The sequence below is a fragment of the Scleropages formosus genome, chromosome 11 (genome assembly GCF_900964775.1).
Source record: "Scleropages formosus chromosome 11, fSclFor1.1, whole genome shotgun sequence".
Classification (NCBI taxonomy): Eukaryota; Metazoa; Chordata; class Actinopteri; order Osteoglossiformes; family Osteoglossidae; genus Scleropages; species Scleropages formosus.
The window spans coordinates 761,297-775,985 of NC_041816.1; the positions used below are offsets into that span (position 1 = coordinate 761,297).

Sequence of the window (14,689 nt, forward strand, 5' to 3'; positions counted from 1 at the left end):
TGAGGTTTACAAGCACAGGAATCCAGTCCATAAGCAAGGGTTGTGTTTCAGCCTGAAGTTGCTGATGTGACAGAGTGCCATGGTAAATGACGGGGTCTATAATCTCGATATTGTTTTTCCGGTCATGTTTCCGGGGGGTTTTAGGAATTGGAATGACACTCTGAAAATCGTGGTTTTTAACCTAGTTAAAAGTCAATTGCGATAGACTATTCTTTAATTTTCTTAATAGTAAAATTATCTTCACACCCATTTATTAATCCAAGCACATGACATGATCATTGCAACTACATTCATTTATCAAAACAAGGTAATAAAACTAAATGTGGTAATGCAAAACAGCACTGATGAGTCGTTTATTTTAGTCATGATCCTGCGCTGGTAGAACTTAGTGCTGTTAGTGATGTGTGTGTCTGTGTTTTTAAATGCTGATTCTGTATTGGCTAAGTCAAGGTCACACACATGCTACCGCACACCCACACACAGACACATGCACACAAGCGCACACAACAGATGATTGTGTGCACAGGATATGGAGCCAGCCAAGAATCAATGTGCTTAACTGGCATTTTATGTCTCCATTTAAACCTGTCTTTTGCAAGCAAAAGCTGTGTTGACAGCAGCGTAACCCTGCAGCCATTCCCTTTTAGTATTTTCTGCTCACCCTCCATGTCTAATGCTACTAATTATATTACAGTGCCACTATAAATATCAGTAAATTAAATATAGAGGCAGATTAATATAATACAGTTTTGTACATAATTATATATAATATATAATTATATATAATAAATACATATGCTGTATATAGTCTGAAAAGATGGAGGCTTACAATGGTTGACATTAACGATGGTTAATTTAATGTCGCACATTGCCCTTTGTGCCCTTCTTTGTGAGGAGACTTGGCTCAACCCAATGCGGAGCAGACAGAACTCAGCGGTGTGCACTTTGCTGGAGGAGCCAGCTGGTCCAGGATACTGGAGCTGGAGCAGAAGGAGCCAAGGGGAGACCTCTGTGGGTGGGAGGTTGCAGGCCGGTGGGCTTCCAACCAGTCATACAGTAGTCCGCACCTCTCATCCGTTAATAAAGGGTTACCTTCCAGCTGACCGGTAAGCTGTCACCTGACCAGAGGGTTTACTCTGATGCACCGCTAGCTCGGATGGCTCTGTATACACCATTGGGAGCGTATTTTTCTCAGTTTTATCCAGTTTAAAAAAACTGGCTCATCCCATGGGCTGTTCAGCTGTTGTATTTAGAGGCAGCTGACAGCCTGGCAGAGGGTATGAAATGAGAGCGCTGATTACAGTGCTCCGGTGACAGTGCCGTCCGATTGCGGGTTGACTGACATCTAAATGACATATCTCTGCTGAGTGCCTGGGGAGGGGGCTGCCTGGTTTTTGCACAGGCTGCTTTGGGGACTTTAGAGCCTAGAATTAAAAGGAAGGTCAGAGTTGACCATTTGTCACCCTGATGCCCCCTCTCAGACCCCCAAGGACACACTAATTGGTTAATGACTGAAATCCATTTTCTGAGATTGTTAGTCTGCCATGTTAAATGTCATTTTCACCATTTTTTTGTGGATTTCTAACCCACTCTTTATTCTTACTTTTTCATTTCATGCATCTTTCTGTATTAGATATTTCTCTTGTTGGTTATAATTATCAAATCGGTAGCTGTACAGATGGGATGCTCGCAGCATAAAGCGCTCGCTGTTATCTCTCCATCATGTCATTGAAGTATGGATAGAAGAATTGAATGTGAATGACCAGATGAGCAATGCCCCCCCCCGTTGTGCTCAGTCATTGTTGACCGGTTAATGTCATTTGTGGCCAGTGGAATTAGTAGAGGCAACAGACGGGTAAGTGGGCATTAAGGAAGTGGAGGGGGGTTATAGGGGGATGACAAGGGTTTACAAGGAGAAAGGACTGAGGACTGAAGGCTTCAAGGACCAGATGGGGCCATCATGTGACTCAGCAACCCCCTGTTTACTCTGCCGGTAAAGAAATACAGTAAAGTGTTTAAACTAGACTTCAGATTACAGTGTCATCTGGAAGCTTACTACACACTAGGAAGCAAATATAGTCTTTTTGCTGTGGAAGCTGTGTCAGAATTTTAAAACGACTGACGCATTGACCTGCGTGTGGCATGCTTTTTAATTACTGCAAGATTATGAAAGCTGCATTATCACATTTTCAGGTGGAAAGAATTTGTATGTTTGTTTTAGCGTAAAGTTTAAAACAAGCGTTCTTAACCTGGGATCCATGGACCCCTTGAAATTTTGTCAATAGTCAGGGAGGCTGCGGTAGTAACTCTAAAGTAACACCAACTAAGAGTTATACAGTAAATACAAGTACAATATTACTATGCTACGACTACCTGTGGCTTTATATGAAAGTAATTAGGCTTCAGTGAAATGCATTAAGTGCAACAGTTTCTGGTAATGTGTTGTTGGACATTTACCTATGAGGGGTCTTTAGCTTGCGTCAGATTTTTAAAGTGACCACTGGCCTAGAAAAGGTTAAGACCTGGTTTAAAGTGCCATGTTTGCAATTGTTTTTCCCCTTAGAAAAAGTATAATGAAATGAGAAATGCGGCAAAAACGAAAGGAAATCTTGACCGAGACGCAGTTTGCATGTAATATTTACTTTACACATTCATAGAATTGTTTCTTCACTCATTCAGGCCGTTGAGTACTGGTGTCGGATTAATCCGTTACCTGTGCAAACACCCTGGATGAACAGGTGTGCTACCAGCAGCGCTTCCATCAAAGCGGACAAAAACTAACGCGAGCAGCACGACGAGACCTGGTGTCAGGAGTGCGGAATCGATCTTCCCGGTTATTGACGCACGATAACTGGGTCGCTCCTCTTCACCCGTTTCTCTTTTATTTGGATTTAGGAGCACAGTTTGTCTAGGCCCCTTTCACCGAGCCCGAGTGTGCGGGCTGTCCTCTGGGCAGTCTTTACCTTCGTGACAGAGCTTTGTGCTCATGGTGTTTCAGGATCTGCTTTTCAGGTGTTTCTGCTTTTCATACCTTTTCAGCCTGATTTCCTGTGCTGAAGGAAGCCTAGGAGTGCTAGCCTGCCCAGGTTTTGAGCAGCCCCCCCGGGAGATGTGTGCTGGCCCACCCAGGGCGCCCCACATATCCTGCCCTGCCCTTGTCTCAGGAAGACGGGCTCCTCCACCTCGTCGTTCTTTCTCATTTTTCGACTTGTCAGGGAAATCGACCCGATCCCGACATTTGAGCGTACTGCTGAAATACGGCATCCTGCTCTCTGCTTCTTCCTGACACACTGCAAAATGTGCCTCCGACGTAGAGGCACATCCATTGCGAGCAGAATTGAAAATGTGCTTTGGAGCAGCACATCTTTACATCATCTTTTCCAGAAGGAAGCCAGGTTGCCGTTAGTTTCTTTGTATGTAGCACTATTAGTGTGATTTTACCAATGTGGTAATGGTCATTTTATTACCGAGAAGCTGGAGGAGATTTAACTCGGTACCAGAGGACAGTAATTACAGTGTGTGATTTTACCTTTTCCAGAAGTCTGGTGACTTGGCTCCATTGCCTTCTAAGCGACTGACAGAGCAGTGGTGCCACTGTGCCTGCACGCCATGGCTGTTGAGTTTCAAGGGACATTATTGCCGTGGGCTGTTGCAATCAGTGCCGGCTCACATGCTGTTGTGTCGGTAGTCCATTCGAGAGACTTCCCTTCGGTTAAAAACGCACTCCCTGTGAAACATGCTTTCGTGCTTTTCTGATGCCAGTTAAATTCCTAATTCTATTACAGAAGAAGTCACAAATCTTTTTTAAAGTGTTGAAAGATTAATGCTAGCGAGCAGATTCTCGCTGTGATTTATGACAGCAGTAAGACGCGTGGTCTTTGGGTTTAGGCTCAGTCACGCACAGTAGCATCGATCCCCTCATTGACTGCCTGTTGCTTCCCACCTAGATCGCCTCGCTCTGTCCTACTTTCGCACCCTGCCACGTGGCACAGGCCTCTTTTCTCCAACCTCTTGGGCGGCAAATATTTAATCTTGTCATTTATTCCACAAATAGTGATCATTGCACAGCTGTGATTCTCATCCCCCGCTTTCCCAAGTCTCTCTCTTTCTGTCTGTCTCTCTCTCCTCCTGCTCCCCCGTCGTTCCCCCGCCATTGTGCGGCTGTGCGGAGTTTCCTGTGTCCTGCACTGATGTCAGGGACAATGGCACACTTCAGCTGTATGGCTACCTACAGGATACATCTGCGCTCGGGCTCGAGGAAATCTGCGCTCGCATCCCAAACCCAGCTGCCTCAGGCTGAAGCAATGAGTCGAACAATATAAAACAATATGCTCTTGGATTTGTCCCGGTAGTAGCCTGACCTCTGACCATTGTCTTTGGGACGCAGCGTGGCGTATCGCACAACTGCCGCATGCCTCTTAGTTTGCGCTTGGCGATGCTGCCGGTTGCTGAAGTGAGAGAGCCGTTTGTTTCCTAGGACGACCGTCCCTTGGCTCTTTGCTTAGTAGACCCCCTGCGTCTCCTGCTTCCTGTCCACTCTTAGAGCATCTCCATCCTGCTTGAGAAACAACCTCCTCTTCCCCACAGGTCTCTATTATTCCCATCTGACCCCAAGTCTGTCAAGGGAAGATTCCTAAAAAAACAGGATGTTGCAGAAAAGGCCAGGCGCACTCCCTCATGGGAAATGACAATGTAATGAAAATTTAAAGGCTGCGACCAGACCGCTGCTGGCTTCCTACACGTCTAAGAAAGTAAAGAATTTTTTTTTCTCCTCTCGCTGCACTATCAACGGTGAGACACGTTTCGTGTGACGTGTGTGGGGAACAACAGGTGCTAAATAGCACCCAGGAATGGTCTTTCATTGGCCTAAATGTGACCTGGCTGTTCCCATCCTCTGAAAACACAACTTGTCATTTCAACAGATCGCACTTCACGGCGGAAAGGGGGCCGCATCTTTGCAGAATGGAATCCATCCTGCTGCAAGTCAGTGCCCCTCTTTCCCATGTCTCTCCGTCCCTGTCTGACTCTGCCTGTTATAAATTGTCTTGAATCCCACAGTTGGCTCCGTGAAGCGAGGCACATACCTCCACAATAGTGCTGAGAAGGGCCAGGGAATACTGAAAGAGAACTGGTAACCATATGCTGCTCAGATGGTCTATCTGCGAGGGTTTCGGCGCCGAAACTGCTCTCCTTCGCCTTTGCAAATAGCGGTAATGAGGAGAACTGAAAATGTATGCAAACAGGGTGATACAGATGGGATGTGCTACAGTTGCGTACAAAACCAGGAGGGTATTTTTCTTCACGCAAAGTGCCTAAATAGTTATTCCTCCAGCACTCAAGCTGCGTTTTGCCCCCACCTCCCCCCTCAAGACTTTGGAAGCCATCACAGATTAGGAAAACATATGAAAATGTGTTTCTGATCAGAGACATGTGGAAGGAATGCCGAAGTCACCTCTCGCGCCACATAAAAGATCGAAAGCGGGGTTTGTTGCCGTGGACGTACGGAAGAGGATTATCCTGGATTATGTGCCTCTATATTATTTAACCTGTCTGTTACACTCAGAAGCTCGACGTGTTTCAGAAAGTGTGGAAACCCATCTTATTGGTTCAGATATATCAATAATACCGATGGGAGGACTTGCCTAATCTAAAGAGCACTTCTATATCTGAGATAGGCACGTGCTAGTATTTGTGCTTAATGTCTTTCCTCTTTTTAACTTTTGTGCTTTGTGGCCGTTTAAGTTTTTGTTCCAGGAATGTGGAAAAATTAATAATCATGTACTTAAAAAAGAAAAAAAAACCCAAAATAAGAAGGGTTCTGTTCGTATTGGATGGAACCTGCAGTAAGGACAGTATGGCCAGTAGATATAATTATTACTACACTATTTCCATTTTTTTAGGTATGTAAATTCATTTATATTGATTTATTATATATTTATTCATTCAACTGATGCTATTTGCCAAAGCAACTTACAATTTTTTATCCATTTATACAGATGGGCAATTTATGGCAGCAATTAAGGGTAAGTACCTTGCTTAAATTAAGGGTGCTATAGCCAGAGGTGGGATTCAATCCCGCAGCCTTTGGGTCTGAAGGAAGTAGCTCTAACCAAAAATGTCGTAAATATTTTTAAGTATCTATCTTATACCCAAGATAGGCATGAATATTCATTCCTTTACAGCGTATTATGTGTCATTGAACGTTCATGGTAGGAAAACATTCATTATGATTACGAATAACTCCTTGTCCAGTGCAGGGTTGTGGTGGGCTGGAGCCTATGCCGTGAATCATGGCGATAGAAGCAGGCTACATCTTGGACAGGGTGCCGTGCCATAGCAGGGCACTCATGCGCACGCTCGTTTGCTTATCATACACACCCTACAGGCGATTTAGAGTCCCCGTTTCACCTGAAACACATGTTTTTTGACTGTGTGAGGAAACTGCAGCACCCAGAGGAAGCTCATGCATGGGGAGAACATGCCAGCTCCACACAGGCTATCGGAGCATACCGTTGCTAATACTTTGTTACGCACCTCAGGCTTTTGATCCAAGAGGTAATTCTGAGAAGTGTTCCCCAGCTGTTTTACAATATGGGTAACTGCTCGTGTAGTCATGTTTTCAGCGATCGGTGCCTGTGTCGAAAAACACCACGCGGAGTACACACCGGTCGGGACACCCGTGAAACGGAGCTAACAAGAAACAAAACTGCATTATTTGATTTGAAACATTTGTGAAAAGTTAAACCGAATTTGGGGGTGCGGTGGCGCAGTGGGTTGGACCACAGTCCTGCTCTCCGGTGGGTCTGGGGTTCGAGTCCTGCTTGGGGTGCCTTGCGACGGACTGGTGTCCCGTCCTGGGTGTGTCCCCTTCCCCCTCCGGCCTTACGCCCTGTGTTACCGGGTAGGCTCCGGTTCCCCGTGACCCCGTATGGGACAAGCGGTTCTGCAAATGTGTGTGTGTGTAAACCGAATTTGCTTCCAGGCTGTTTCTCCAGACTCGCTAGCCGGTCAGTTGGAATATGCGGCGTCTCAACCGGAGCGGCCGAGCGTGTTTACCGCGGGATTTTAACGATCGCGCCATGTTGAGCGCCTGCTGCGGAGCCCGCTCACATGTACGCTCAAGAAAACTTCGAAGCGTCCGTACGCCACGCTGTCCCATGTTGTCGGCGGCGTTAACGGCGGGACACCTTGCAGCCCGTGCTTCGCTGTAGGCCTTCAACCGTCAGCTACCGTCAGGGCAAACTGTGGGCTGCAACAAAAGCCGTGCGCTTTGCCCATCAGTAAATGGGTGCCCTGGCTGTGCTTGACTTTTTTGTGGGTCAAAAGAGCAGTACAAATCTGTGCGACAGAAATATCACAAATCCTAAATGAAAATAACAAAGGCGAGCTATTAATGCCCGATGTGACTTCTCAGTGTCCGGGAGAAATGCTGAGAGGCTGTTCTGAGCTGCGTGGCTCTAAAGTGATACTTGCTGTGGTACAGTGGACTGCATAAGAAGATTATTTTTCACAAAATGGAAATGATGTTTTATTAGAGATCGCGAAGCCTAGACTTCTTTTGGCATAAGAATGTCTGAATATTAGGCACATTTACATATTCTGCGTGTGTGAGAGAGAGATGTGTAACCGATTTCCATAACGTACATGATTGGCAGATTTACGGTACATGCTTCCCAGTTATAATGAAAATGCTCTTCTCTTATGTTTACCTTAATGAGAAATAATGGAAACTCTCTGTGGTTCTTCTAATGAAATGGCTAGACAAAGCTCAGTTTATAGCTTCCTCTTTGCTTATTTGAGGGGTCTGCGGTAACAGCGAACAGGAGATGGGAAGGTGTGAGCTCAGTACTCCTGACGTGGGGTAAACTTGGTCAGGACGGCTGACGTGTACGAGACGTGCCCAGATACCCATCAACAGCTGGGTGACCGAGTTACATCTGGATCGTCGAGAGAACATTACACCTTATTTCGCCGAAGGTGGATTTTTACACTAATGTGGAATTCCAGTATTAATGCATTGCGGTGATTTTTAAATTTCTTTACGTCCCGTTAGACGTGGTATATAATAATAAATACGTAAGAACATGCCCGCAGATGGCAGCAGGAAAATGAACTGTAACGCCGGTTCGCTAACGGCTCATTGAAGTCTTGTGTAACCGTACAAACGAAAGCTTGCGCCGAAATAAGGCTTTTCCACGGTCGTCGGCCGACAGTGAAAATAGAACAGAATTAGCAGCTGAGAGGAGAACTGCCGGTGCTCCGCGTAGGTGGTGCTTGAACCTGCGGTGGTTCTGCTCAGCCTCGGCAGCCTGCGCCCCACTCAGGTCCTTCCCGGGCCCTACTCGCATTCTCCATCTCCACCTCCATCTCAGTGTCATTTCTGGGGTGGGTCGAACGGTTACGCAACAGAGCGTGGAACCTGCTGCTGCTTCTGGTTCGGCTCCTGCGGTGTTTATCGCCGATGCTGATGTCACGGGGTTTCCTCGCCATGCGGCACCAGGGCAGAATTTCCCTATGTATGTGGCCAGCATACCGGCTTTTGACAGCTACTATCGCTGAACATATGCTGCATAACTGCTTCATCTTTTGTATGTTGGCCTATGTTTCAGAATCACTAACGTGTGTATAGGCAGCACAGGGCCACAACGGGTAGCGCTGGAGCCTCACAGATCCTATCATGTGGATTTAGGCATGGGTTCAGATGAGACTCGGCCTGTGCGGAGTGTGCATGTCCTCCTCCTGTTCACATGGGCTTTCTCGAGGCGCTTCGGTTTCCTCCCACAGACCGAAGGAATTTAAGTGAACTGGTGACCCTAAACTAGCCGAGTAAGTGAGCACGTGTGATAGCTCTGCGATAGACTAGTGTGCCTTCTGGGGTCTACCCTACATCATTCTGGATAGACTCTGCATTGGACAAGCGGCCTTTTACATTGGGTCTATGGACAGATGGATGGATGGATGGATGGATGGATGGATGGATAGTTTGCACACATAACAGGTGAACACCAAAACTCTGCTACCAATGAGGAGTTTTGTACTCCTCACTTGAGATTCATTCAGCCACGGAGAGGCAAGTGAGCTAATTCTTCAAACTCCTGGAACAGGAAGCGCGGCCTCCCACACAGTGGGAAGGGGTCGGAGCGCGGGGGTGCCGTGTCGTCTCTGTCCCCAAGAAGGCTGATAAAGCATCTGCTCTTGAGGACTAAATGGACATGTTTCCTGAGCAGTTTCCCATATGAACACAAAGAGTCTGCTCACCATTAGGATGCCTAACAGGGAAGCGAGTCGGTAGGTCCGCTCGACCACGTCGGGCAATTACTGGCAAAATCAATGATCAAAAATACAATTTTGTAACATACGTGCTAAAAATATACACAATTGAATCGCCTTCCAATATGACAGTAACGAACAGCCAAACACGGAAAGACAGCTACATTATAATTACAGTGCATGCACATATTGAAATGCAAAATTTGTCGCCTTTAAGTTCTTCTGAATAATAAGGCAGCTTTGTGGCTTCATTGTGAGTTCAGTTTTCAATATCTTTTGTAAAACCCCTAATGTTTCCTTTGTTCAGCGCCGGCCCTACGTAGTAATTACGATGATTTTCGCACAAGGGCTTTTGAAAGGCCGGCTTGTGAGACGGGGCAATTCAGTTCCGCTGCTCCCGTTGAGTAAGCAGCCTGCGAGACTGATGCCGCTGACTGTTTGTCAGTCAAAATAAGTTGACTCATTTATTTGGCTCAGACCAAGGAGGGCGCCCAGAACACGGCCACTGCGACGTGGGATCCGTAGCGTGTCGACTGCGTGCGGTACTCTGTGTTCTTCTGTTTTAACAGAAACCTTATTCACCGATGATGAGGATAAATCAGCGTGAGGGAAATAATGCGTTAACTCCTCTAAAGACCTTTAATGTAAGTCCTCAGTCCACACTGTAAGCTACTCTGATAAATATGAGGTTCCCTCAAGAGTCAAAAGAAGTCGGTAATAGATCTGTCACATAATTTCACGGCACTATCAAGGGTTAGGTCATGTTTTCGGATCCTAGGTAGAGCTACGTGACCTTCCCTCCCTGTCTTCTGTAACCCTTTGCCTTTGAGTTCCATTATGTACTTGTATATTTCACTATTGATTATGTCTGTATATTGTTGTGACCCAGTTCTGCTCTGTTGTCAATTAAAAAAAGAAAAAGGAGTGAGCTGGTTACGGCGTGGTATGGATATTGACGGGAATGAACATTTTCTTTTCGTCTGGTCTGAACACCAAAAACGGATCCTCCGTCTTACTGTTTTGCCTGGTATTGAGGTAGAACAACGGCTAATAAAGCTAATAACTATGACTTCGGAACCGTTTTTTCAGGGAAGCATCTGCGCGAGATGCTGGTGCTTGGGATTAATGGACTGCGAACGGAGCCGAACGGTTTGCTTGTTGTTTTGGCCTTTCGGATCTCCGCGTTCACCGCCGTGGTCCTGCGAAACGTGCTTTCTGCGAAGCGTGCACTTTGATCTGGGTGTTTATTTGCATTTTTTAACCCGACTGAGCTCTAGGCGCCCGCGACCACGCTTGCGTAACCTCCGGCCTCCCCGGGGGCCGGCGCTCGACCCGGATCGAGGATCCTTTGCCTCGGCCGGCGGGACGTTCACGCCGGGCTCCTCGAGCATCCGCTGCCCTTGCGCAGACGGCGCTAGCAGGCACTTTCTCAGAGTTCACTGGGTTATTGGACTGGAGCAAAGCAGAACAATGCTTTGAACAGTTTTTTTTTTTTTTTTTTTTTTTTTCCCTTCCTCACAGGCCCTTCTCACGGGATGGAAGCAGCTGCGTTCTCCTGGATAGTACAGCCCAAAAAGTGTGTGTGTGTGTGTGTGTGTGTGTGCGCTCTCTCTCAGACACAGAAAAACTCACGCAGACTCGCTCAGCTACTCACATACACAACTATGTGAGCAGACATGCCCACGCACTCACACACACAGACTGTGAAATGCTCACACACACACACACACACACACACACACATCTGTACATATTGGCAAGAGACACTTTGAAATGTTTCTTGCGCAACGACACACACACACATACACAGAGTCCGGGTTAGGACGTACCCTCCCGTCCTACGGAATCCACACCATCGCATTCGGAGCACACGTACGATGGCAGCCTCATGGTTTCTGGCTTGCGAGCGAACAATGCGTCTTTGTTTGACCGTCCCAAGTTTTACAGTAAACAGCTTTTTTGACGTTACGGCGCTTCCGTTGCCGTCACTCTTGTTTCGTGGTCGGTGGCTTTCTCCTCCCTGCGGTCACTCGTGCTCCGTGGCATTTAAAACCGTCCTGCCCGTCGGTTGTGCCGTGGCCGCAGCCGCTGTGACGTGGTTAAAGTGAGCGCTCTTCCAGCTCGCCTCATGTCGGTTTGTACCATTCCGGCGTCGTTTCCGAACCGCGGGCGGTGGCGTCTGAACTCCCGCGTCGGCTCCTGCTCGCTGGCCTCCCCCCGCAAGCTCTACGCGTTCAGCTGTCGCACGCACTTATTTAATGCGGATGGCGAATGCAAAATCGTTACTTTCCAGTGGCAATCGCAGAGGCTACCGACCCCTGTGGTTCAGCAGGGATCTAACACAAATCCACCATACCTCGAATTACAGGGCGTGGAACAACCGTTTTTGATCACTCTCACACAGAAATACACGTGTACGTGTATGTAAGAGCAATCACACACACACACACACACACACACACACACACAGGCATTTGTATTGTTCATAGTCAGTACTGAGCACTTCCGCTTATAGTGCTGAGTTGGATCTGATTGTTCACCAGTGGAGTTTGTCTTCACCTAACTGAGAAGAACGATCATACTCAAAATTAGAGTGCAGATCACTTTTTGTGCCGCACGTCTTGATCCGTGTGCGTGCGCGTATGTGTGTGTCATTCATTACGGAATCCAGCAGACAATATAAGACTAGAGTATCTGTTTGAGGGCCCATGTGACGGAGAGCCGTTGACCCCATGGCCCCCCATGGCCCCCCATGGCCCCTCCTTCTCAGCGCAGTCTGGGACAGCGACCTGTCATACACACTCCCTCCAGCAGCACGCTCCCTTTCAGGCTCTCCGCCGTCACATCCTGTTGCGCACTTTCGCAGCCCTGCTTCCGCACCGCAATTCAACTGTTGCTCGTGATTCGCAGCAGGTTTTAGGGTCACTCGGCCGAGGGGATCGTGTCCCCCTGTTACTGGCGGTTCCGGTGCAATCTGAGATGGCCTTGTGGCTCCGTGGCTGAAACAGCTGCAATTTAACCGGATGAATCTGGTTTCATGGTCAATTTCTGCGACTAAGCTGCCTTTGTGTGCAAAGAGTCTGGAGCGCTCGCCCCGCTGCCCCGCTCCCTCAGTTGGGTGGAGTCTAAACAATGTTGTGTTGCATGTCATGTTTACCGCGGTGCATTGCACTTCACCGGACGCCCACCAGCTTCCTTTTCACTCTCTTTGTCCCAGACCCCGACACACCAAAGTCAGCATTTATTTGCCCTCTATCCCAAAGTCACATCGTGCTCTGGAGTCCGTGCCGCTCGACACGCACGTCGAATGTCCTTCTTCTCCATCTTTACAGCGAGACACACCGAGCCGAAGGCCTCTGCTCCGCACTCCCGAAAAAGCCACATATTTCCGATGAACACCGCAAATCACGCCACCTGAGGAGAAGACTGACGTCGGAGCTCCCGCTTGTCGCACAAAAGCATCACGCAACCGGCTGTGACACGAACGCCTGGGTGCGTTCTGTGAGGTGTGTGTGTTATACAGCCCTATAACGAAGACTTCGAACGACTTAACACATTTATCCGACACGTCTTTAAAGCGGCTTAGTGCTACGTTTGTACGTTGAGCTACTTAGTTGTTTACCCATTTATACAAACTGGGTGATTTTTTTACTGTATGCATTTAGGGTAAGCACCTTGATCAGAGGTACTGCATTGGGACTGAGGATATGAACCTGGGTGCAAGGTGACTGCTCTCACCATCATGCCACCTGCCGCTTATTACTTTTCCATTAAAGCGCAGTGAGGCAGAGTGCTCCTTTCCTCGTGTCCCGACTGGGACTGGCAACAGGGAGTCTGCGGCAGAATAACGTACCTTGTCAGAATGACTAACAGGGATGCACACTGACCGAAGGGACCGATACCCAGTGATGTGGGTACAGCTAACGGCTGCTCTTGGTTCCCTGTCCAAATTCAGATGGACCCCCCCAAAGCCGAGTCAGATCTGAGATGTCTGAAAATGTGGCACCGGTACCGTGCTTTCACCCCGTCCCGTGTGGCCGCCCACCCGCGTGAAACCTGCGGGGCGGCCCTTGGCCCCGAGTCGTAATCCGAGCCCCGGATTTGAACGCCGTCATGCGGGGAGATCAGTCGGTTCCCTGGGGCCTGGAGAGACCGCGCTGCACGCGCTTCTTCTCCTGTTTCAAAACAAATCTCACCCTCCCAGCACCTTTCCCCCTCCCCCCCGACGACATGCGTCTCGTTCTAAATTCTCTCGCAGAATGGGAGACATACCCCGGGATCTGAGGTCCCCCCCCGGTCTGATCTGATCGAAGGAAACACCCAACACGGTAGCAGTGCGCTGATGTTTCCCTGAGCCGGCCTTGTCCTTCCATAAGAAGATTTGGCCTGCTAACGTCAAGCTTTGTGCTTCTTCCAGGCTGGCAGGAGAGACGGCTGCAGTGGCCATCCTCCCTCTGCCCTGCTGCTGAACTACCGCGCCTGGAGAGGAGGGGCCACCGCCACCCCACCTCCCTGCCCCAGTGGCCTTTCAGACCGTCCAGGTGCCCTTCTCCCTCCCCTCTAACTGACAGACCTTCCAGAGCTCATACATGAACACCTTCTACATGCATTTATTTTACTGATGCCTTTCTCCATCCACAATTTACCCATCTTCTGTACACAGCCAGGTAATTTTTTACTGTACCGAGGTCCCTGGATCAAGGGTACTACAGCAGGAGATGGGGTTTGAGCCAGTGACCCGACAGCCCGGAGCTAGCGGCTTTCGCCACTACGCCACCCGCTGCACCTCCGCACGTCACGCCGCAGAAGTTCGCACACCTTTGAGCGGAGCCCTAGGCGGTGCTGCAGTAAACAAGTCCTGCAGCCTGGGAACCCAGAACCCCTTGCGCCACAGCGCTCGCAGGTGCCCAGCTGCGGGATGCAAACCCCTGAGAGTTCAAGGGCTATCGGTAAAGCGCTGTCCCCAAGGCTGCTCTCCTTCCCTCCTGCCGCCCTCCTTCCCTCCGTACAGGGCAGCATCAACAATCGGACGCACGCCTCAAAGCCGACGCTGCCGCCGCGGCCCCCTTACCTTCGTGACAGTCATGCAGAGGCAGAGGGTGAGGAGCCGGCTGCTGTCCTCCTGTCGCAGAGCTGCAGAGCCGCTGTGCTGATCGCAGGTCCTCTGACCGGGCAGAGAGAGAGAGAGAGAGAGAGAGAGAGAGAGAGAGAGAGAGAGACAGGCAGGGAGGAGGGAGGAGGGAGGAGGGAGGAGGGAGGAGGACCGGGTCGAGCTCTCTGAAGGAGGACGGCGCTCACTGGTGCTGCTGCTGCCGTAGCCGAGTGCTGCAGTGAAGTAATCGGTGCCTGGTTACTACAACAGGAAGAGCTTTGCTAGGATACCCCTCCTCTCCTGCTGTCTCCAACCCCCCCACATCCA

At 48.9% G+C, this 14,689-nt stretch overlaps 1 protein-coding gene across 2 annotated transcripts in view; it reads right to left on the minus strand.

Moving 5' to 3' along the window:
• LOC108934586 (coronin-2B) overlaps positions 1-14,470 on the minus strand; it is a 40,805-nt gene extending 26,335 nt beyond the window's left edge. Inside the window, exon 1 of one of the 2 annotated variants that reach the window (XM_029256490.1) lies at positions 14,342-14,470. In XM_029256490.1, the coding sequence (XP_029112323.1) occupies positions 14,342-14,356 (15 nt within the window). In that variant the 5' untranslated portion in view covers positions 14,357-14,470. Of the gene's footprint in view, positions 1-2,963; positions 2,969-14,341 lie in introns of those variants that run through there. The other variant, XM_029256492.1, reaches the window with a different exon arrangement.
• Positions 14,471-14,689: the final 219 nt, after the last annotated feature.